Here is a 16,345-nt window from a genome sequence, read left to right as displayed (position 1 = left end):
AGTGAACACTATGGCCCCAGGGACCCCTTCCCCACGGAGGAGACACTGGTCCCCAACAAAGGAGAGTGGGAGACGCTCCAGAGTGTGCATAAACTTCTTGGTGATGTGGCAAGCTGTCCCTCACTGTGTGAGTGTATGTGAGTCTATTTGCATGCGTGTTTATGTAGACCTGAAGTTGATGCTGGCTGTCTTGATCTCTCCAGTTTACCCAGGCAGCTTGCTGATGTGACCAGTATAGCTAGCCAGCCTGCCCCAGAACTCCCTGTCTGACTGTCAGGGGTTTGGACTACAGATGCTGCCACTCCCTGCTTCCCAATGCACCACACCCACCTCTCAGTCAGTCACTCTGTGTGACAGCTGCACACAGAAGGAGCGTGAATGCACATCGAGGTAAACGGGGTAAGAACACGTAGGAAGGAACTCACGGGAGCCACTGTGCTCGGTAGCTCGCGTCTGCAGACGCACAGTCCCATTTCAGAACATAGCTCGCACCATGGACATCCATTTCTATATTTTCCGGCACAGGCATCTTATTTGCCTCTAGAAGCCAAAGAATCCATTAAACATATATTTTAAACTAGTGGGACAGAACCATCTTTATCGTGTTTGATTCTACTAGATAAAACACACTAAACTTATCATTAAACCCACGAGCCAGCTCCTACCCCATCTTAATTACTGGCGAGGTTAGCAGTGACTAAGTATTTCAGCTGTTTTCATCTGCGGGGTATGGTCCGGGTGCCAACTACATGATGGTTACAGGCAAATAAAAAGCATTTGTGATACTATACAAATTTAACCTTTAAGTAGAATTAATTTTCATTAGTATGGAGACAAAAATTTCAAAGTAAATGACTTGATTCTGTAAATACTGTTATGCTTCTGTGCTTTTGTGTCTGTGCTAGACAAGTGTTCAATCACACATCCATACCCAATGATCTGTTCTAATAATAACTGCAGTTAGAGGAGAAAATGCTGTCAATATTTGGCATTGATGTAAAGTCAGGGCTGTTCCTTACCCGTGGTGTTGATACATTGCACCGCACTATAACTGCTTTGATTCTTATGGGATTTATGTATCGCTTCAACTTTTAAACAGTAAGTAGTCTCTGGTAACAGCTTTAAAATCTTTTCTGTGTAATAAAAAGTTGTAATATTTTTCTGCAAACAAAGGACAAAAGCATACAGTCAAGTTTTAGCATTCGCTCACCACCTTCTCCCCCATTGAACCAAGGTAAAAACAGAAACTCACTGACACACCCGAAGACTTCTGCCAGATCTCTATCCTGTATTGGAACTGCATAACATCCTTGTCCCACATCTTCCCGCCCTGTCCGGGGTGAGAGATGTAGACAACTATCGCTTGATCTTCAGCTTCTAAACGTACTCCCGGGGGTCCAATGCGAGCTGTTGACATCAGAGAAGTTATGTAACTAACTGCAGCAGCACCACTCCAGAAGTTCACAATAAACAATGTTGTCCCATGTGGTCACACAGAGGAAGGCCCTCAAGGTCATACACTTTGGGAGGACATGGCAAGAACAGTCCCCAAACAAAGGCATGCAGGCATGCAGTGCAGAGACGCATAAAGACATGCAGGGCAGAGAGACAGAAAGACATGCAGTACAGAGAGACAGACATGCAGGGCAGAGAGACAGAAAGACATGCAGGGCAGAGAGACAGACATGCAGGGCAGAGAGACGCATAAAGAGTTGGGGATGGGACCAACAGGGCAAGGAATCAGTGAGATCAGCAAGAAACCACGTGAAGTCAACAAGAGCCGGATGGAATGTGCTGACAAATAAAATGTAGGAGAGCGGACTGCGCTTGAGCAAGCTACCCACTAATGTCATTCCCTGGGATGGTGAGGTCCCCCTTCCCCTGCGGGAAGGGCTGTGAGGGCGACTACGGGGTGGCTTGAACAGAGGTGGACACTGGACGGAGAGGGTGACTTCAGAGGGGACAATGAGCAGGGAATGCAAGGCTGCAGTCAAGAACGGTTTACTGACTGGGCCTGGGGCCTGCTGCAGTCCGACCTTGACATCTGGAGAAGAGAACAAAAGAAACAGAGAGAGGAACACTGGAGCCTCGGGAACCAGCAGGGCCCTGGTGAGGCTGGAGAGGGAGGGCATCCTGGAGGGGGCGGAGCGTGTGCAGGCTGGAGAGGGAGGGCATCCTGGAGGGGGCAGAGCGTGTGCAGGCTGGGGTAAAGAGCACCAGAGCCTGAGCACTGTGACAAGAGGGTGGCCCTGACCAGCTCTGCAGAAGGAGAAAGGAACGGGAGAAACGACAGACAGTGTACAGGCCATCCCTTTCTACACTGCAACAAGACAGTGTTTCTGGAATCTGGTCTCTAGACCTCTTCCTGCTGTACAGAAATCATAGATGCTGTGACAGACTTGTTTACACTGGACATGTGCTTTGGCACTCAGCACTCTGACCACTAAAACAGGTAAAAATCACAAAATGCTTGTGAATTCACAAAGATGATAAACTATAAGATACAGTTACAAAACTACATTTCCAAAAAAAAGATTTTAAGGTGTGATACTGCTCTACGTTAAAAAAAAACCCTCACTAACATGTGGGCTAACCAACCCAGACCCCCATGTCTACAGTCAGGAAGTTCACACCACATGTCTAGTGTCCTTTCAAAAATTCCTTTGTTTACAGAGATAATCAAAATGAAGGAGGAATAAAGTCTCTGGATTCCTAGGGAGAGTCATGACTTCAAGGGACTCCTAAAGGCTCTTGGCGACCACACTTGGAGAGCCACCAATACAGGAGACCAGAAAAACACGGCCTTAGGGGAAGGCAGCAGCACCACGCAGGGGAATGGGTCACACAGAGAATTCTGGGGACATTCACTAGAGAACAACAATGCAGCCAGCAAGCTCTCTTACCTCTGCAAAATGGAATAAACGGGTCAATCTCAGCCCATGAAGAAGCACTACTGTCTGCTTCAGCTCTTACACGAAACTTTATTTTCACATAAATATTTGTGTCCAGTAAAGAGAATTCGCATTTGGTCCCTGTAACATGTTGACACCCAGGCAATTTTAACCAGTCCTCCATCTCTTCTCTTTTAATTGAGGAAACAAAACAAAACAGACAGAGTGAGCTATTGACTACAGAAGTTTCAAATACATCTTCGACTCAACAGCATGGTTAGCTAAAGAGTTTATTTGCTATGGATCACTATGTGCTGAGTGTGTTTGAGTAAATGAAGGGCCAGGGACCAAAAAACAAAACAAAAACCGACAAAAACCAATGGATGCACCTAAAAGGCCACGTGTGGCAAAGGGCAGGCAATTTGCTATACAAATTGTGCCCGAGAGCAAGGCCATTAAGAAGCTTGTTATTTGGAATAGGAGAGGCTACTGCCTCAAGGATTTTCTGTTTGTTTCTTTTTCAAGTTTTCTCTATAGAACAGCTCTGGCTGTATTGGAACTTGCTTTGTAGACCAGGCAGGCCTCGAACTCATAGAGCTCCATCTGCCTTTGTCTGCCAAGTGCTGGGATTAAAGGTGTGAGCTGCCGCTGCCACCGCCACCACCATTAGCTTATTTAGTCAGTTTTTAACAGGATTTTCTGTAAGGAGTACGGTTTTTCCGCCCGCCGCTTGGTCTTGTCCTGTTGCCGCGCTGCCAGCCCCAAATAACACACAGAGACTCTGTATTTGATATAATTCTGTTGACCCGGTTACTTGTTTCTTATCGGCTAGCTCTGTCTTAATTATTAACCCATTTTTGTTGATTTATGTATTTCTCTTACCAGGGAGCCGGGGGCATACTGCTTTCTCCCGACTCTCCATCTTGGCTCCTCCTTACCACTTCCTATTTCCTCCTTATCTCCTAGCCCCTCCTGTCTTCCTTTCCTATTGGCCAACAATTTTCACTTCAATTTTATGAGTGGTTCCATTAGCATTTCAGGGAGACAGGAATAAATGATCCATGAGACAAAACAGATTTGGCCGGCCTGGTTCAAGACAGCTTGTGACTCCTGGGAAATGAACCTGTATCTCTGGACTTTAACTTGCTTATTATAGACTGGGAATTGATCTGGTGACCCCTCGTGACTCTCTGTGTACAGGCTGCCTGTCCTAGGACAGACCTTGGAATTGTGGGGTGTCACAGACCTGTCACTCTTTCCGTTTCTTCTAAAATTATGTATCTATGTATGTATGTGTGCGTGGACACATGTATGTTATTGTGGGTACCTGTAAGGAGCTGGTGTTACAGGTGTTGAGGCTGCCTGACCTGTGCCAAGCACCCAGGTTGGGTTGTCAAGACCAGCGCCTTTCCATGCTGAGGCCTCGCTAGACCCCAGTTCTATCGCACCTCCAGAAAACACATCTTGGCATGTCAACAGAAACAAATGGATTCCAGTGGAAATGTACCATCACATAAATTTAGGTGACTGGTATCAATAGTTAAAATGGCTACATGGCTGGGGACAGTGGCCCATATTTAGGATCCTAGCACTGGGGGAGGCTAAGGCAGGGGGATTGGACCTTTGAGGCCAGCTGGGCAACAGTAAGTTTGAAATCACTCTAGGCTATACAGTAAGAGTCCACAAACAAACATTTAAACAAAGAAAAATAATAAGTAGTAAAAATTCAATTAAAAAATGTGGTGGTGGTGTGGCTCAGTGGCCACAGGCAACACCTTGACTCAGTGTGACTGACAAAATGACTGACTACATGATTACTAAACTAGCCGCACTGTCCTTTGAACCGACTGTTATCTCTGTCTCCTTTCATGTTCCTGGAGATGTGGTTTACCTGTCAATGAATGGCTACTGAGTTCAAGCTTCTTACAGTGGGAATTACTTTACCATTTACAATAAAAGACTCATTCATAATCTTAGTCTCAAGAAGTATCTTCATGCCCCTTTATGGTTCCTCCCAACAGAGCCATTTGAGCACTCAGGGAGGATACACGACGTAAAAGGCTTTCGGTATCTGCTAAACAAACAAACAACAAACACTGTGTGTGCTAAGTCTGCTCACACTTTAGGTCCATTCCCATCAGTTTCCTGAGCAATTCAGCTTTTATTTTACTTAGATAAATGTTTTTATTTTATTTAAAACACTTAAAAATTATTTATGTGGTTATGTTTATGTAAATACCTACAGATACCTCTGGAGACAATTGGGAGCTGCCTGACCTGGGTGATAGGAACTTACCTTGGTCCCCTGGAAGAGCAATGAGTGCTCTGAATTGCCGACTTCTCTCCCCAACCCCACTGAGTACTTAATATAAAATCACTCACTTGGTTATCAGAACATTAGAGTTAAGCTCACCATCACCATCACCACTACCATCATCACCATCATCATCACCACTACCACCATCATCACCATCACCATCATCACCACCTGTAGTGAGGTAGTCCTTCTGTAGCACTGACCACGCCCATTGGGGGGTGGAGCGATGGGCGGAGGTGACATCCAAAAGGTGTCGTTGCATATCAGTGGGAACCAATACATATGAAAGATTTAAAAGGTATAAAGGAAGCAGTAGTCTCTTATGGCATGTACTCACCTTATGTGAAGCAATTAGTAGAATCATGGGCATGGAATAACAAGGTAACCCCTAAGGATTGGGATCAATTAATATCAGCTGTCCTTGAAAGCTCCTCTCAAATAGAATGGAGGGCTTTATGGAGAGAGGAAGCAAAAGCTCTTGAACTTCAGGGCTTAAAGAAAGGGTATAAAGCTCCCCAAGATAAAATTCTTGGTGAGGGTCTCTATGCTGACCCAGAAACCCAAGCTGCCTATGATGAACACATCTTGTCTCTATGCAGTACAGCAGCTTTGAATGCTTGGGATAAGGTTCATGAATTAGGAGAGAGGATAGAACCCTATACCAAGATAAAGCAAGGACCTAGAGAACGTTTTAGTATCTTTCTAGAAAGATTATCTAGGGCAGTACAATTAGAGATAGCAGACATAGATGCTAGGCGAATACTCATAGAATCTTTAGCTTATACGAATGCGAATCCTAAATGCAAACAGGTGCTTTGGCCTTTAAAAATGCGATCAGCACCCTTGGATGAATGGGTCCTATATACAGGCAACATTGAGTATAATGACAATAAGACTGAAGCATGGATAGGAGAAGCCATATCTAAAGGTCAGAGAAGATATCAAGATAACAGAGTTCCTTACTATGGTGACTTAGAAGCTTGGGTAGGAGAAGCCATCCCCAAAGGTTTGAAAAGATATCATAATGTCAGATGTTATAACTGTGGTAAGATAGGACATCTAAAAAGAAATTGTAGACAAAGCTTCCCTAGAAATAACACCCCCAGGAATGAATCAAACAGAAGGCCTCAGCCTCCTGGGTTATGTAGAAGGTGTGGCAAAGGCAGACACTGGACAAATGAGTGTAGATCGACCAGAGACAAGCAAGGAAACCCTTTACCATCGGGAAACTCCTTGGGGGGCCTCTCGAAGGCCCCCACGTCACAGGTGGTTTGAACATTCCCAGTCACAGTGGAAGACAATCTCCCACAGGACAATTAGAAAATTCTGTGCCTATTATAAAAACTCATACTGCTCTGGATGACGAACTAGTGACGGAAGTTGAATCAAACATGACAGAAGGAAATGAAAAACGTATATTTTGGCAAACTGCTATAAATAGTCATAGGCCTAGATTGATAGTTAAGATGAATAATAGACTGTTTGAGGGTCTCCTGGACACAGGAGCTGATGTAACTATCATATCTAATAAATCTTGGCCTCAAAGATGGCCCCTGCATGAGGTAAATGTTCAATTCTTAGGGATTGGAACCCTGTCTCAGGTAAAACAAAGCACGAGATGGATTGAATGTATAGGACCAGAAGGACAGAGAGGGAAGTTGAGACCATATGTGGCTGATGTAGTGATAAATTTATGGGGTCGTGATCTATTACAGCAATGGAATACACAGATTAACATTCCTCCTGTATTAGATAGGAACCATAGACGACCTCATGATTGTGGAAAGAATACTGTTAAGTACTATACAAGACAGATACCAAATATCCAGGCAGTACAAAAACAGAATACAAGTGCTGAACAAACAGAGGAACCAAAAGCCCTACCTTTAAAATGGCTAACAGAGGAACCTGTCTGGGTAGGACAATGGCCTATGACCTCTGAGAAGTTAGAAGCTTTAGAAAGCCTGGTTCAGGAACAGCTAAATGCTGGACATATTGAGAAATCAACCAGCCCTTGGAATTCTCCTGTATTTGTGATCAAAAAGAAATCTGGTAAATGGAGAATGCTTACAGACCTGAGAGCCATCAATAAAGTTATCCAGCCAATGGGCTCTCTACAGCCTGGAATGCCCTTGCCTTCTTTGATACCCAAAGAATGGCCTATTATAGTTATTGATTTAAAGGATTGCTTCTTCACTATACCTTTACAAGAACAAGACAAAGAGAAATTTGCCTTCACGGTACCTAATTATAATAATTCTCAACCGGTGAAGAGATATCAATGGAAGGTTTTGCCACAGGGAATGCTAAATAGCCCCACCCTGTGCCAATATTTCGTACAAAAACCGTTAGAAATAATTCGTAAACAGTTTCCACAATCCATAATCTATCATTACATGGATGATATATTGTTAGCTGACTCTAAAGGAGAAATATTAGAAAAAATGTTTGAGAAAGTAAAGGAAGTTTTACCTCGCTGGGGATTACAAATTGCACCTGAAAAAATACAAAAAGGAGAGTCTATCAACTACTTAGGATATAAAATAGGTCTACAGAAAATTAGACCACAAAAAGTACAGATCAGAAGAGATCGCTACCAGACTCTTAATGATCTTCAAAAATTACTAGGAGAGATTTCTCAACTGCAAACCATAATTGGAGTAGAAGGGCATGATTTGAAAAACTTGAAAATGGCCCTAAAAGGAGATAAGGACTTGAATAGTCCACGAATACTATCAGCTGAAGCTGAGAAGGAATTAGAATGGGTAGAAAAGAGGATACTAGAAGCACATGTGGACCGTGTGGATCCAAACCTAGACTGTATTCTGGTTATATTACCATCTAGAGAATATCCTTCAGGGATTTTGATGCAGAGAGAAGATATCATATTAGAATGGATATTCCTACCACATAAACAGAATAAAAAACTGAAAACATATATAGAAAAGATCTCTGACTTGATTATAAAAGGTAAATTAAGACTTCGTCAGCTAATAGGAAGGGACCCAGCAGAAATTATAGTACCTTTAACTAATGAGGAAATTTCTTCCTTATGGAAAGATAACGAATATTGGCAGAGAGCTTGCAGTAACTTTTTGGGAACAATTAGCAACAACTATCCCAAAACTGAGAGAATCAAATTCATAAAGAAAACGATTTGGATTCTTCCACGCATTGTAAGAAAAACACCTATTTCTGGAGTTCATACATTCTACACTGATGCAAATAAATCAGGTAAGGCAGGATATAAATCAGGAAATATTAGCAAAGTGGTCCAAAGCCCTTACAATTCTGTACAAAAGGCAGAATTGTATGCCATTCTCATGGTACTTATGGATTTTAAAGAACCCCTCAATATAGTTACTGACTCTCAATACGCAGAGAGAGTCGTTTTACACATTGAGACTGCAGAATTTATTCCTGACAATACAGAATTAACTTCATTGTTTATACAGTTACAAGATACTATCAGAAAGAGGACTCATCCTATATATATAACACACATCAGATCCCATACGGGTCTGCCAGGTCCTCTAGCACAAGGCAATGATGAAATTGATCGTTTATTGATAGGAAGTGTGCTAGAAGCCTCAGAGTTTCATAAGAAACACCACGTGAACAGTAAAGGTTTAAAAAAGGATTTTTCTATCACTTGGGAACAAGCCAAGGAAATAGTAAGGAAATGTCCTACTTGCTCATTCTATAACCAAACTCCTTTACCACCAGGCAGTAACCCTAAAGGTATAAATAGGAATGAAATATGGCAAATGGATGTGTTTCATTTTGCAGAATTTGGAAAATTAAAATATGTACATCACACTATAGATACATTTTCAGGGTTTCAGTGGGCTACTGCTCTGAGCTCTGAAAAGGCTGATTCTGTTATAATGCACCTTTTAGAGGTAATGGCCATTATGGGCATACCTGCACAAATAAAAACTGATAATGCTCCAGCATATGTCTCCAGCAAATTGAAAGAGTTTTTTGAGTATTACAAGATAAAGCACATAACTGGTATACCACACAATCCTACAGGACAAGCAGTGGTTGAGAGATCCAATCGTACTTTAAAAGAAATGCTCCATAAACAGGCAGGAGGAACCAAAACACCCAAACACAGATTACATAATGCTTTATTAACATTAAACTTTCTTAATGCTGATGAAAAAGGAAAAACAGCTGCAGAAAGACACTGGACAATAGAAAAAACTTCTGAACTAAATCAGCCAGTGTATTTCAAGGATGTACTGACCTCAGAATGGAAAGCAGGATATGTGTTACGTTGGGGTAGGGGTTTTGCATTTGTATCTACAGGAGAAGAAAAACTATGGATACCATCTAAGTTAATCAAGAACCGAGTTGAACAAGAGAAACACCTTAATGAAGAGAAATGACAAGTCATCCAACAAACTAGGTCCTATGAGGTGTGCGGAGGCCTCTCAAAGGTAGGGGAAGTGTTCTGTTCTTGTTTTTACAGGAAAACAGAGAAAACCTATCATCAAACAGCCAAAAGACAATGAACATGTAGGTGTCTACAGAAGAGAAGACAGCTCTTCAGAAACAATCACTTAAGGAAGCAGAATCTGATATATGGTAAAAAAAAAAAAAAAAAATATTTAATTGTAGTAAACTATTTCTATATAGAAATCTATTTCTCTCTACTATCTAGTATTCCTGAAGTCCCAAATTTTGTAAACCAATGCTGGCTTTGGAGTTGGATTTGGCTTTCCTTCTCTAAATTCAAGCATGTTGTTAAGATTAAATTCATGGTTTCTGCCTTAAATCAAGAAGCCAATTGGTGTAAGGCAGAAGAAAACAAAATCTGGGGACTCATATCTTATGCAATTTTCTCTCTGAAATCCTAATTTTCTCACATACTTTTAATGCTTATTGTTGTCTTTCCCTAATGCATACCTTAAAACTTGAAAATTTTACTTTAATATTGATGTGTAACTTTTTCACAAGGAATAATAATGATTCCTAACAGCAGTCTTTGAACTTTCCGGAAAGAAGATGGGGCCCCACATCATCATTTCCACTTGACTCAACCTGATGCATCGGAACTACAAACATCACCCTAAAACCGGTTTGAGACTGTTTTGCTCCAGACAACTCATGACTAGCTAGCTGTAATGGTGCACCTTTTTATTACACCCTGGCCAGTTTCAAATAGAACTACAGTCAAGAATTTTCTGCCACACAGTGACTAACTACATATGTCACAGCCAGTTCTGTTGAGAAATTTGGTTGCTAAAAATTTTATTCCTACAGGATCCATTGGAGCAATCATCATCCCATTTCAGCAGGAAGTAATCTTAATATGACTACGCCCCCTTTCCCTACCCTTGGAATTTTGGGATAATAGTCATCGTCTTTGGGTTGGTTTTAGTTATTTGGGATTGGGTGATGCTTACACTCGGGTTTATCTTTTAGACAGGAATAGGGAATGGTGGGTAAAGGTATGGTTTAGATGGGATATAAGTAGATTAGCCTATTTCCTTGAGAATTTGAGTATGAATGAGATAGTATTTTACAGCTTACATTGTTATGTATTCCTATGTGGTAAGCTATGTAAAATTAAGTTTATATTTTGTTATATTGTGTTAAATATTTCCACTTACAATGTTTTATGCACATTATTTTTTACCATATTCTATGTATGTATACTTTTCCTGTATTCAAGACATTTTGTATATTGATACAATTTGGGATATTTATCTTGCTGCCCTTTATAGTTCTACCTCTTGTCTTGACACTTATACTCTACCTCTATTTTAGGGATTTACATGTAGGTATATGTAAATAGTTATATTGTTTAAGTATTTGTTCCTGCTTTACTCAGGAAAGTTTTAATCAGTCTTTTTAGCTAAGTTCCCGAGTATTACAGATTATCTTCACTCACATTTCCTGTACCTATGAGATTAGTCAGATATAGATGCTTAATCTTCAATCACTTCATAGACATGCAGAACATGGCATTTAAATGTTTTAATATTAGTACTCCTTTGACATGAGACACTGTTGCTCCTGACAGCACCGTGCACTTTCCCGAAAATATGTTGGACACTGTTGTTGCTCCTGCTGGAGTTCAATCTCGCCTCAGCTAATGGCCTGTTGGGCATAGAATTGCCCCCACCTTGACCACTGATTTGGACATGCAGTCCTATATGCTTGCAGGAGACAAATATAGAAAACTGCTTGACCTTGCCAAGTCAGGGTAAGACAGCCATTCTATTTCCCTGCTGTTGTTGTGGTCTGTCAAGTTCTCTTGGCCTTAGCCAAATCTGGGTGTACCAACGTCGCTGTGAGACCTAGGGTGACTGTTCAGGTGGCTTACTGTTTCTGTCCTTGATGCACCTTTTGGAAGTTGTCCATCTGCATTTCCTGTCTACTCTAGTATTGTTAATTTCCTTCTCAGGTCTTGATGAGGTTGAAGATTAAACTATCACAACTATTATTCTCTCTTCCTAGTTAGATATATTAGGTACTAGACTTATGTTTTCCAGCTTAGGACAACTCTATTGTAAACTCCATTATGCCCTCACCCTAGGACTAGATATGTAGGTCATTTTGTTCTCGATTTTCCTTTTCTTAGAGCACACTTGTTATTCACTGTTTTGTATATAGTTTTGTATTAAGCCTAAATCTTTTCTTTAGACTAAAAGGGGAATTGTAGTGAGGTAGTCCTTCTGTAGCACTGACCACGCCCATTGGGGGGGTGGAGCGATGGGCGGAGGTGACCTGAGGAAGGAGGTCGGAGGGGGCCAGGAAGGCGCTCTCTTTCTGGCGTGACTCGGACAGGAGAGGATCGGGTTGAATTTCCTGGTGTTCATCTGTCTAGGTTGTAAGTTATTTCTCCCTGATTAAACATCTATTCGGCCTATTTGTTTATCCTGATCCTTATTTACCGCAATAACCACCACCACCATCATCACCACCATCATCACCACCATCATTACCATCATCACCACCACCATCCTCATCATCACCACCATCACCATCATCATCATCACCATCATCACTACCATCCATTACCACATCATCAGCATCACAGTTCCTGGGCAAGTTCCACTTGAAACTTGTTGCCCAGCTCATTTAAAAGTAAATTTCCTTTTGCTCTTAGAACTATCTTGATTTGGAGTAGATTTGGTAATCTACTCACTGTCACACCTGTCACCCCCATTAGCAAAAAGGCAATGCAGACACAGACAGCAGCAGAGGACAGACTCAGGGCAAGCAGATTCACTCAGTCTATTTAACACTGCACCATGCTGTCGGTCACACAGGTTTCTGCAAGGGGACTGCTTACAAAGCCAGCACAACAGGGTAAGGACCACACAGGTGATGCTCCTGCCTGCCAGAACTGAGGGCTCAGACAGCCATGAACCGAGTCTGGGATAAGAAGGGTATCTGTGTGAGACTCTGGCTGTCTGCTCTTTATTATGGGGTGACTTCCCCACTGCACCTAAACCAGCTGTGGGATGAAAGAAAATTCCAACCTAAGGCAAAGAACAAACGGTATCAAAACTCCAAACTGAATGCACAGAAAACTCACTAGAGATCAACGTGCCCGAGTACACAGACACAGTTGGGAAGCTCTACGGTCACTCTGTTTCAGTAACACATGGAGACGGCAGCGCACAGTGGCGGACGGAGCAATGGGCCCTGACTCCCTTCTTCCTTGCTGCCTCCATCCTACACAGGGACAGGGGGCTGCATGGAGGAGCTGGGCCGTCTGTAAGCCTGCCTTCTCAGGCTCTCTGCCCATCATCTTGGCCGAGCATCAGTGCTGAGAAAGAGGCACCGAAAGAAACATCCCGTCTATGGAAATGGCGGTCCAAAATGCTGGTGCGTATGAACTGTTTCTACGATGGAAATACGAGGCTGGAGAGGTGGCTCAGTAGTTAGCGCAGTTACTGCTCTTGCAGAGGACCTGGGTTAGGTCTCTAGCACCCATGGCTTACAAACATCCTTAACCACAGTTCCAGGGAATCTGATGTCCTTTTCTGGCCTGGTATACACCAGGCACCAGGTATACACATGGTACACATACATACAGGCAAAACAGTCACACATATAAATGAACTAAACCTAGCAAGAAAGTTTTAGACAATGAACCCTCTAAGGATGACAGGCGTGAGGGTAGAATGAGGGCTATGAGGGCCTGCTCCAAGACTCTCCACACGTCAAAGGCAGTAGACACTATCACATGTTTAATGAATGTGTGATAGCCATGCAGAGGAGACATGGAATGGCTGTCCACTAATCTCATCCTTACACCTCAAGAAATGTTTTACTTATTCTGTGCATGTGTGCATGGGTGCAGACACACCAAGGCACACAAATGGAGGTCAGAGGACAACTTGCAGGACCATAGTCTCTTTCCGGGGTGCGTCCCGGAAATCCACTCTGTCTATCGGGCTTGGTGGCGAGTGCGCTCCCTTGCTGAGGCACCTTAGCTGCCCTTCATTTCAGATCTTTCTCCACTGAGACAGAGTTACAAATATGTGAGGTAGACATAAAATCCCCTATAATGGAAACAAAGGCTTCTCCATTAAAAACACATTGGTATTGAAATTATAGAAACTGTCCCCATCATGCCAAGCAAGCCAGTCGGTCACTTACTCTTGGTACTCTGCTGAAAATGTCACACTGCCCACTGAGTAGTTCTGGCTGCTCCACTTTAGGGTAAAATTGTCATCTATAATGTAGACATCCACATCCTCAGGAGGCTCCAGATCATCTCCATCTATAAAGCCAACAGGCAACAAAGGGCTTATTTATATGTTGTAAAAAATTATAAATTGTTATTGTTTACGTCAATAGCAAGACTGAATTTTTTTTTTGTTTTGTTTTTTGCTATGATGCCAAAGGACCACAGTGACAACCGATATGGCACAATAACCCTAAGGATACAACAGTGGTACACATACCTTGGAGGTGACCAACAGCTTCCAGTTGATCTTAATATCTGCTTAACAAGACAGAAACCATCCCTGGGACTGGAAACCTTGCCAACTGCCAAGGCTAGTGAAGTCATGCCTACAAACATCACCTTACCAAAACCAGCATAATCCTTAACCATATCCTAAATGTTTGTCCTCACACTCACAGGCTAAGTGTCGTTCTCACTGACCATCGGGGAAACTTCTCTTTGCAACAGTTGGAGACCATAACAGAAAAACACAACTGATAAAACAAAAAGTCATGGAGTCCAGTACCAACGGATACATCTACAACTCCTGAACCCAAGGCTCGGGGATCACCGTGGAAGAGGGAGCAATAGTAAGCGCCAGAACGACAGGGGGTTTGCTGTGAGATTGTGTGTCCTGGAAATCCATGCAATCTCACCAATATGGCTGCCTAACGTTACCTAAACAAGCACACCACCAGCAGACATGTTAATGTGGAAGGGAAAAGCCCAGGAGGCCTCAGTCTTGAAAAACAAAACAAAGACCTATGGGCAACTAAGGGATGCTGAGAGCAGGAGAGAACCGCCTTCCACAGAAGGGCACGACAATCATCTGATATTGATTATCTAATAGCAAATGGCCAACGTGAGAACATACACACAAGTAACATTATACACATTGAGAAGGTTGTTAATTATATGTTTAGGAACACACGTGAACACAGACATACACACTTAAAGAGAATGAGACCATGAAGTTGATAGACAGACAGACAGACACACACACACACAGATACAGACACACACACACACACACACACACACACACACACACACGCGCGCGCGCGCGCGCGCGCGCTGGGAGTGGAGTCAGGTCCTTTGCAAGTGCACTTAAGCACTCAGTCACTAAGTTGCCTCTCCAGTCCCAGGACAGAATTTATTCACGCACATCCAAGTATTAGCAGTCTCTGAAATGTGGGAGCTGTAGCCCAAGGCCCCCCAGGGGATGCCTCAAACTGCAGTTAGAACCCAGCTCTATCCAGACATGACAGTTTAATAAAATAGACATAATACGATAATAGAGATAAATATGATGTACAGTAATTACAGTGGGGTTGGGGACCCGGGTCATTATTAGGTAAGTAAGAGGTTCCTTGGACAGGGTCTCTGTACTACTTCCATGGTTATTTGTACATTCTGGGCAAAGGGAAGATCCCCACCCTAGGAAGGAAGGAGAGATTTCATATACAATTTAAATGTGAGGTGTACGGACCTTTATAACTGTTGTATAGAACCTTCATTAATATATAATGCCTTGTCTCTTATAGCCTTAACTGTGTGAATTAGAAAACTTCCAAAGAAACTATCTGACAATAGACCACTCTAAGAAGGACAAGATTTAGACAGCATCTTCCTCCAAAAGGAGTTAATTAGCATAGAGCCATCTATCTGTCGCCTCAGGCACTGCACGGCTGGGATGTCACTCCTGACTTAACACGTAGGGCAAGTTCATAGAGGAGTAGACCACTGATGTAGACAGTCTTCTAAGAACGAAGTATGGTATCATTTCCTTCTGGTGGCTCGGGCCCTTCCTTTAACTTGTCCATGTAACACCCTGGCCCTTGTGCCCTCATAGTTACTAAATGATCTAGAACTTGTTTGCTCTGTGGGTACAGGGGAAAAAAAAATTCATGTAACCTGGGTTTTGGTCCCTCATATTTGTTTCAGAAGAAAGTATTTTATTTCCCTTCAAAGCAGAGTCACTCTCTTTTGGGTAGATGACTTAAAATTCTTCTGTCTGAAGTTGATACAGCCACCCTGCTCATCAAGTCTTCCCTTGAAGAAGCACGCCTTTGGTACACTCCAGAGTGCCAAAACAGTTTCAACAGTAGTGCAAGTACTGTCTAGGTGAGGACGCCGACCACTGACGCATGCTGCCTGCTCCAGTCATAGTTCTAGAACCCTTAAAAAGACATGCTTTTCAAATTTTTTTTTTAATGTTGAAAGTTTTGTTTGTGTGGGTATAAGCAGATGAGAGCAGGTGCTGTTAGGATTTCCTGGAGGTGGTGATGACAGTGACCCAGCTCCAGTCCTGATGTGCTGTTTCTTTTAGTGTTTGCTTTCCGCATGCGTGTGTTTCCTATGTGCATGCATATGAGTACTGAATCCCCTGGGGCCCAGGTTAGGGAAAGGTCCTGCTACCCCAGCACTCCTGCCCACAGAGCC

The 16,345-nt window shown here is 42.7% G+C and overlaps 1 protein-coding gene across 3 annotated transcripts in view; it reads right to left on the bottom strand.

Annotated features, from left to right (window-relative positions):
* The window catches only part of Ifnar1 (interferon alpha and beta receptor subunit 1), a 38,295-nt gene that overhangs the window by 9,684 nt on the left and 12,266 nt on the right, over positions 1 to 16,345 (bottom strand). For 2 of the 3 annotated variants that reach the window (XM_051191883.1, XM_051191882.1), the window contains exons 2-6: positions 13,834 to 13,957; positions 2,904 to 3,082; positions 1,253 to 1,407; positions 1,020 to 1,161; positions 426 to 540 (exon numbers count right to left, since the gene is read on the bottom strand). In XM_051191883.1, the coding sequence (XP_051047840.1) occupies positions 426 to 540; positions 1,020 to 1,161; positions 1,253 to 1,407; positions 2,904 to 3,082; positions 13,834 to 13,957 (715 nt within the window). The remainder of the gene's footprint in view (positions 1 to 425; positions 541 to 1,019; positions 1,162 to 1,252; positions 1,408 to 2,903; positions 3,083 to 13,833; positions 13,958 to 16,345) is intronic. The other variant, XM_051191884.1, reaches the window with a different exon arrangement.

This window comes from Phodopus roborovskii, unplaced genomic scaffold (assembly GCF_943737965.1).
Source record: "Phodopus roborovskii unplaced genomic scaffold, PHOROB, whole genome shotgun sequence".
NCBI lineage: Eukaryota > Metazoa > Chordata > Mammalia > Rodentia > Cricetidae > Phodopus > Phodopus roborovskii.
Note: the sequence above shows the minus strand (reverse complement) of the source record. Positions and strands in the feature narration are given on the sequence as shown.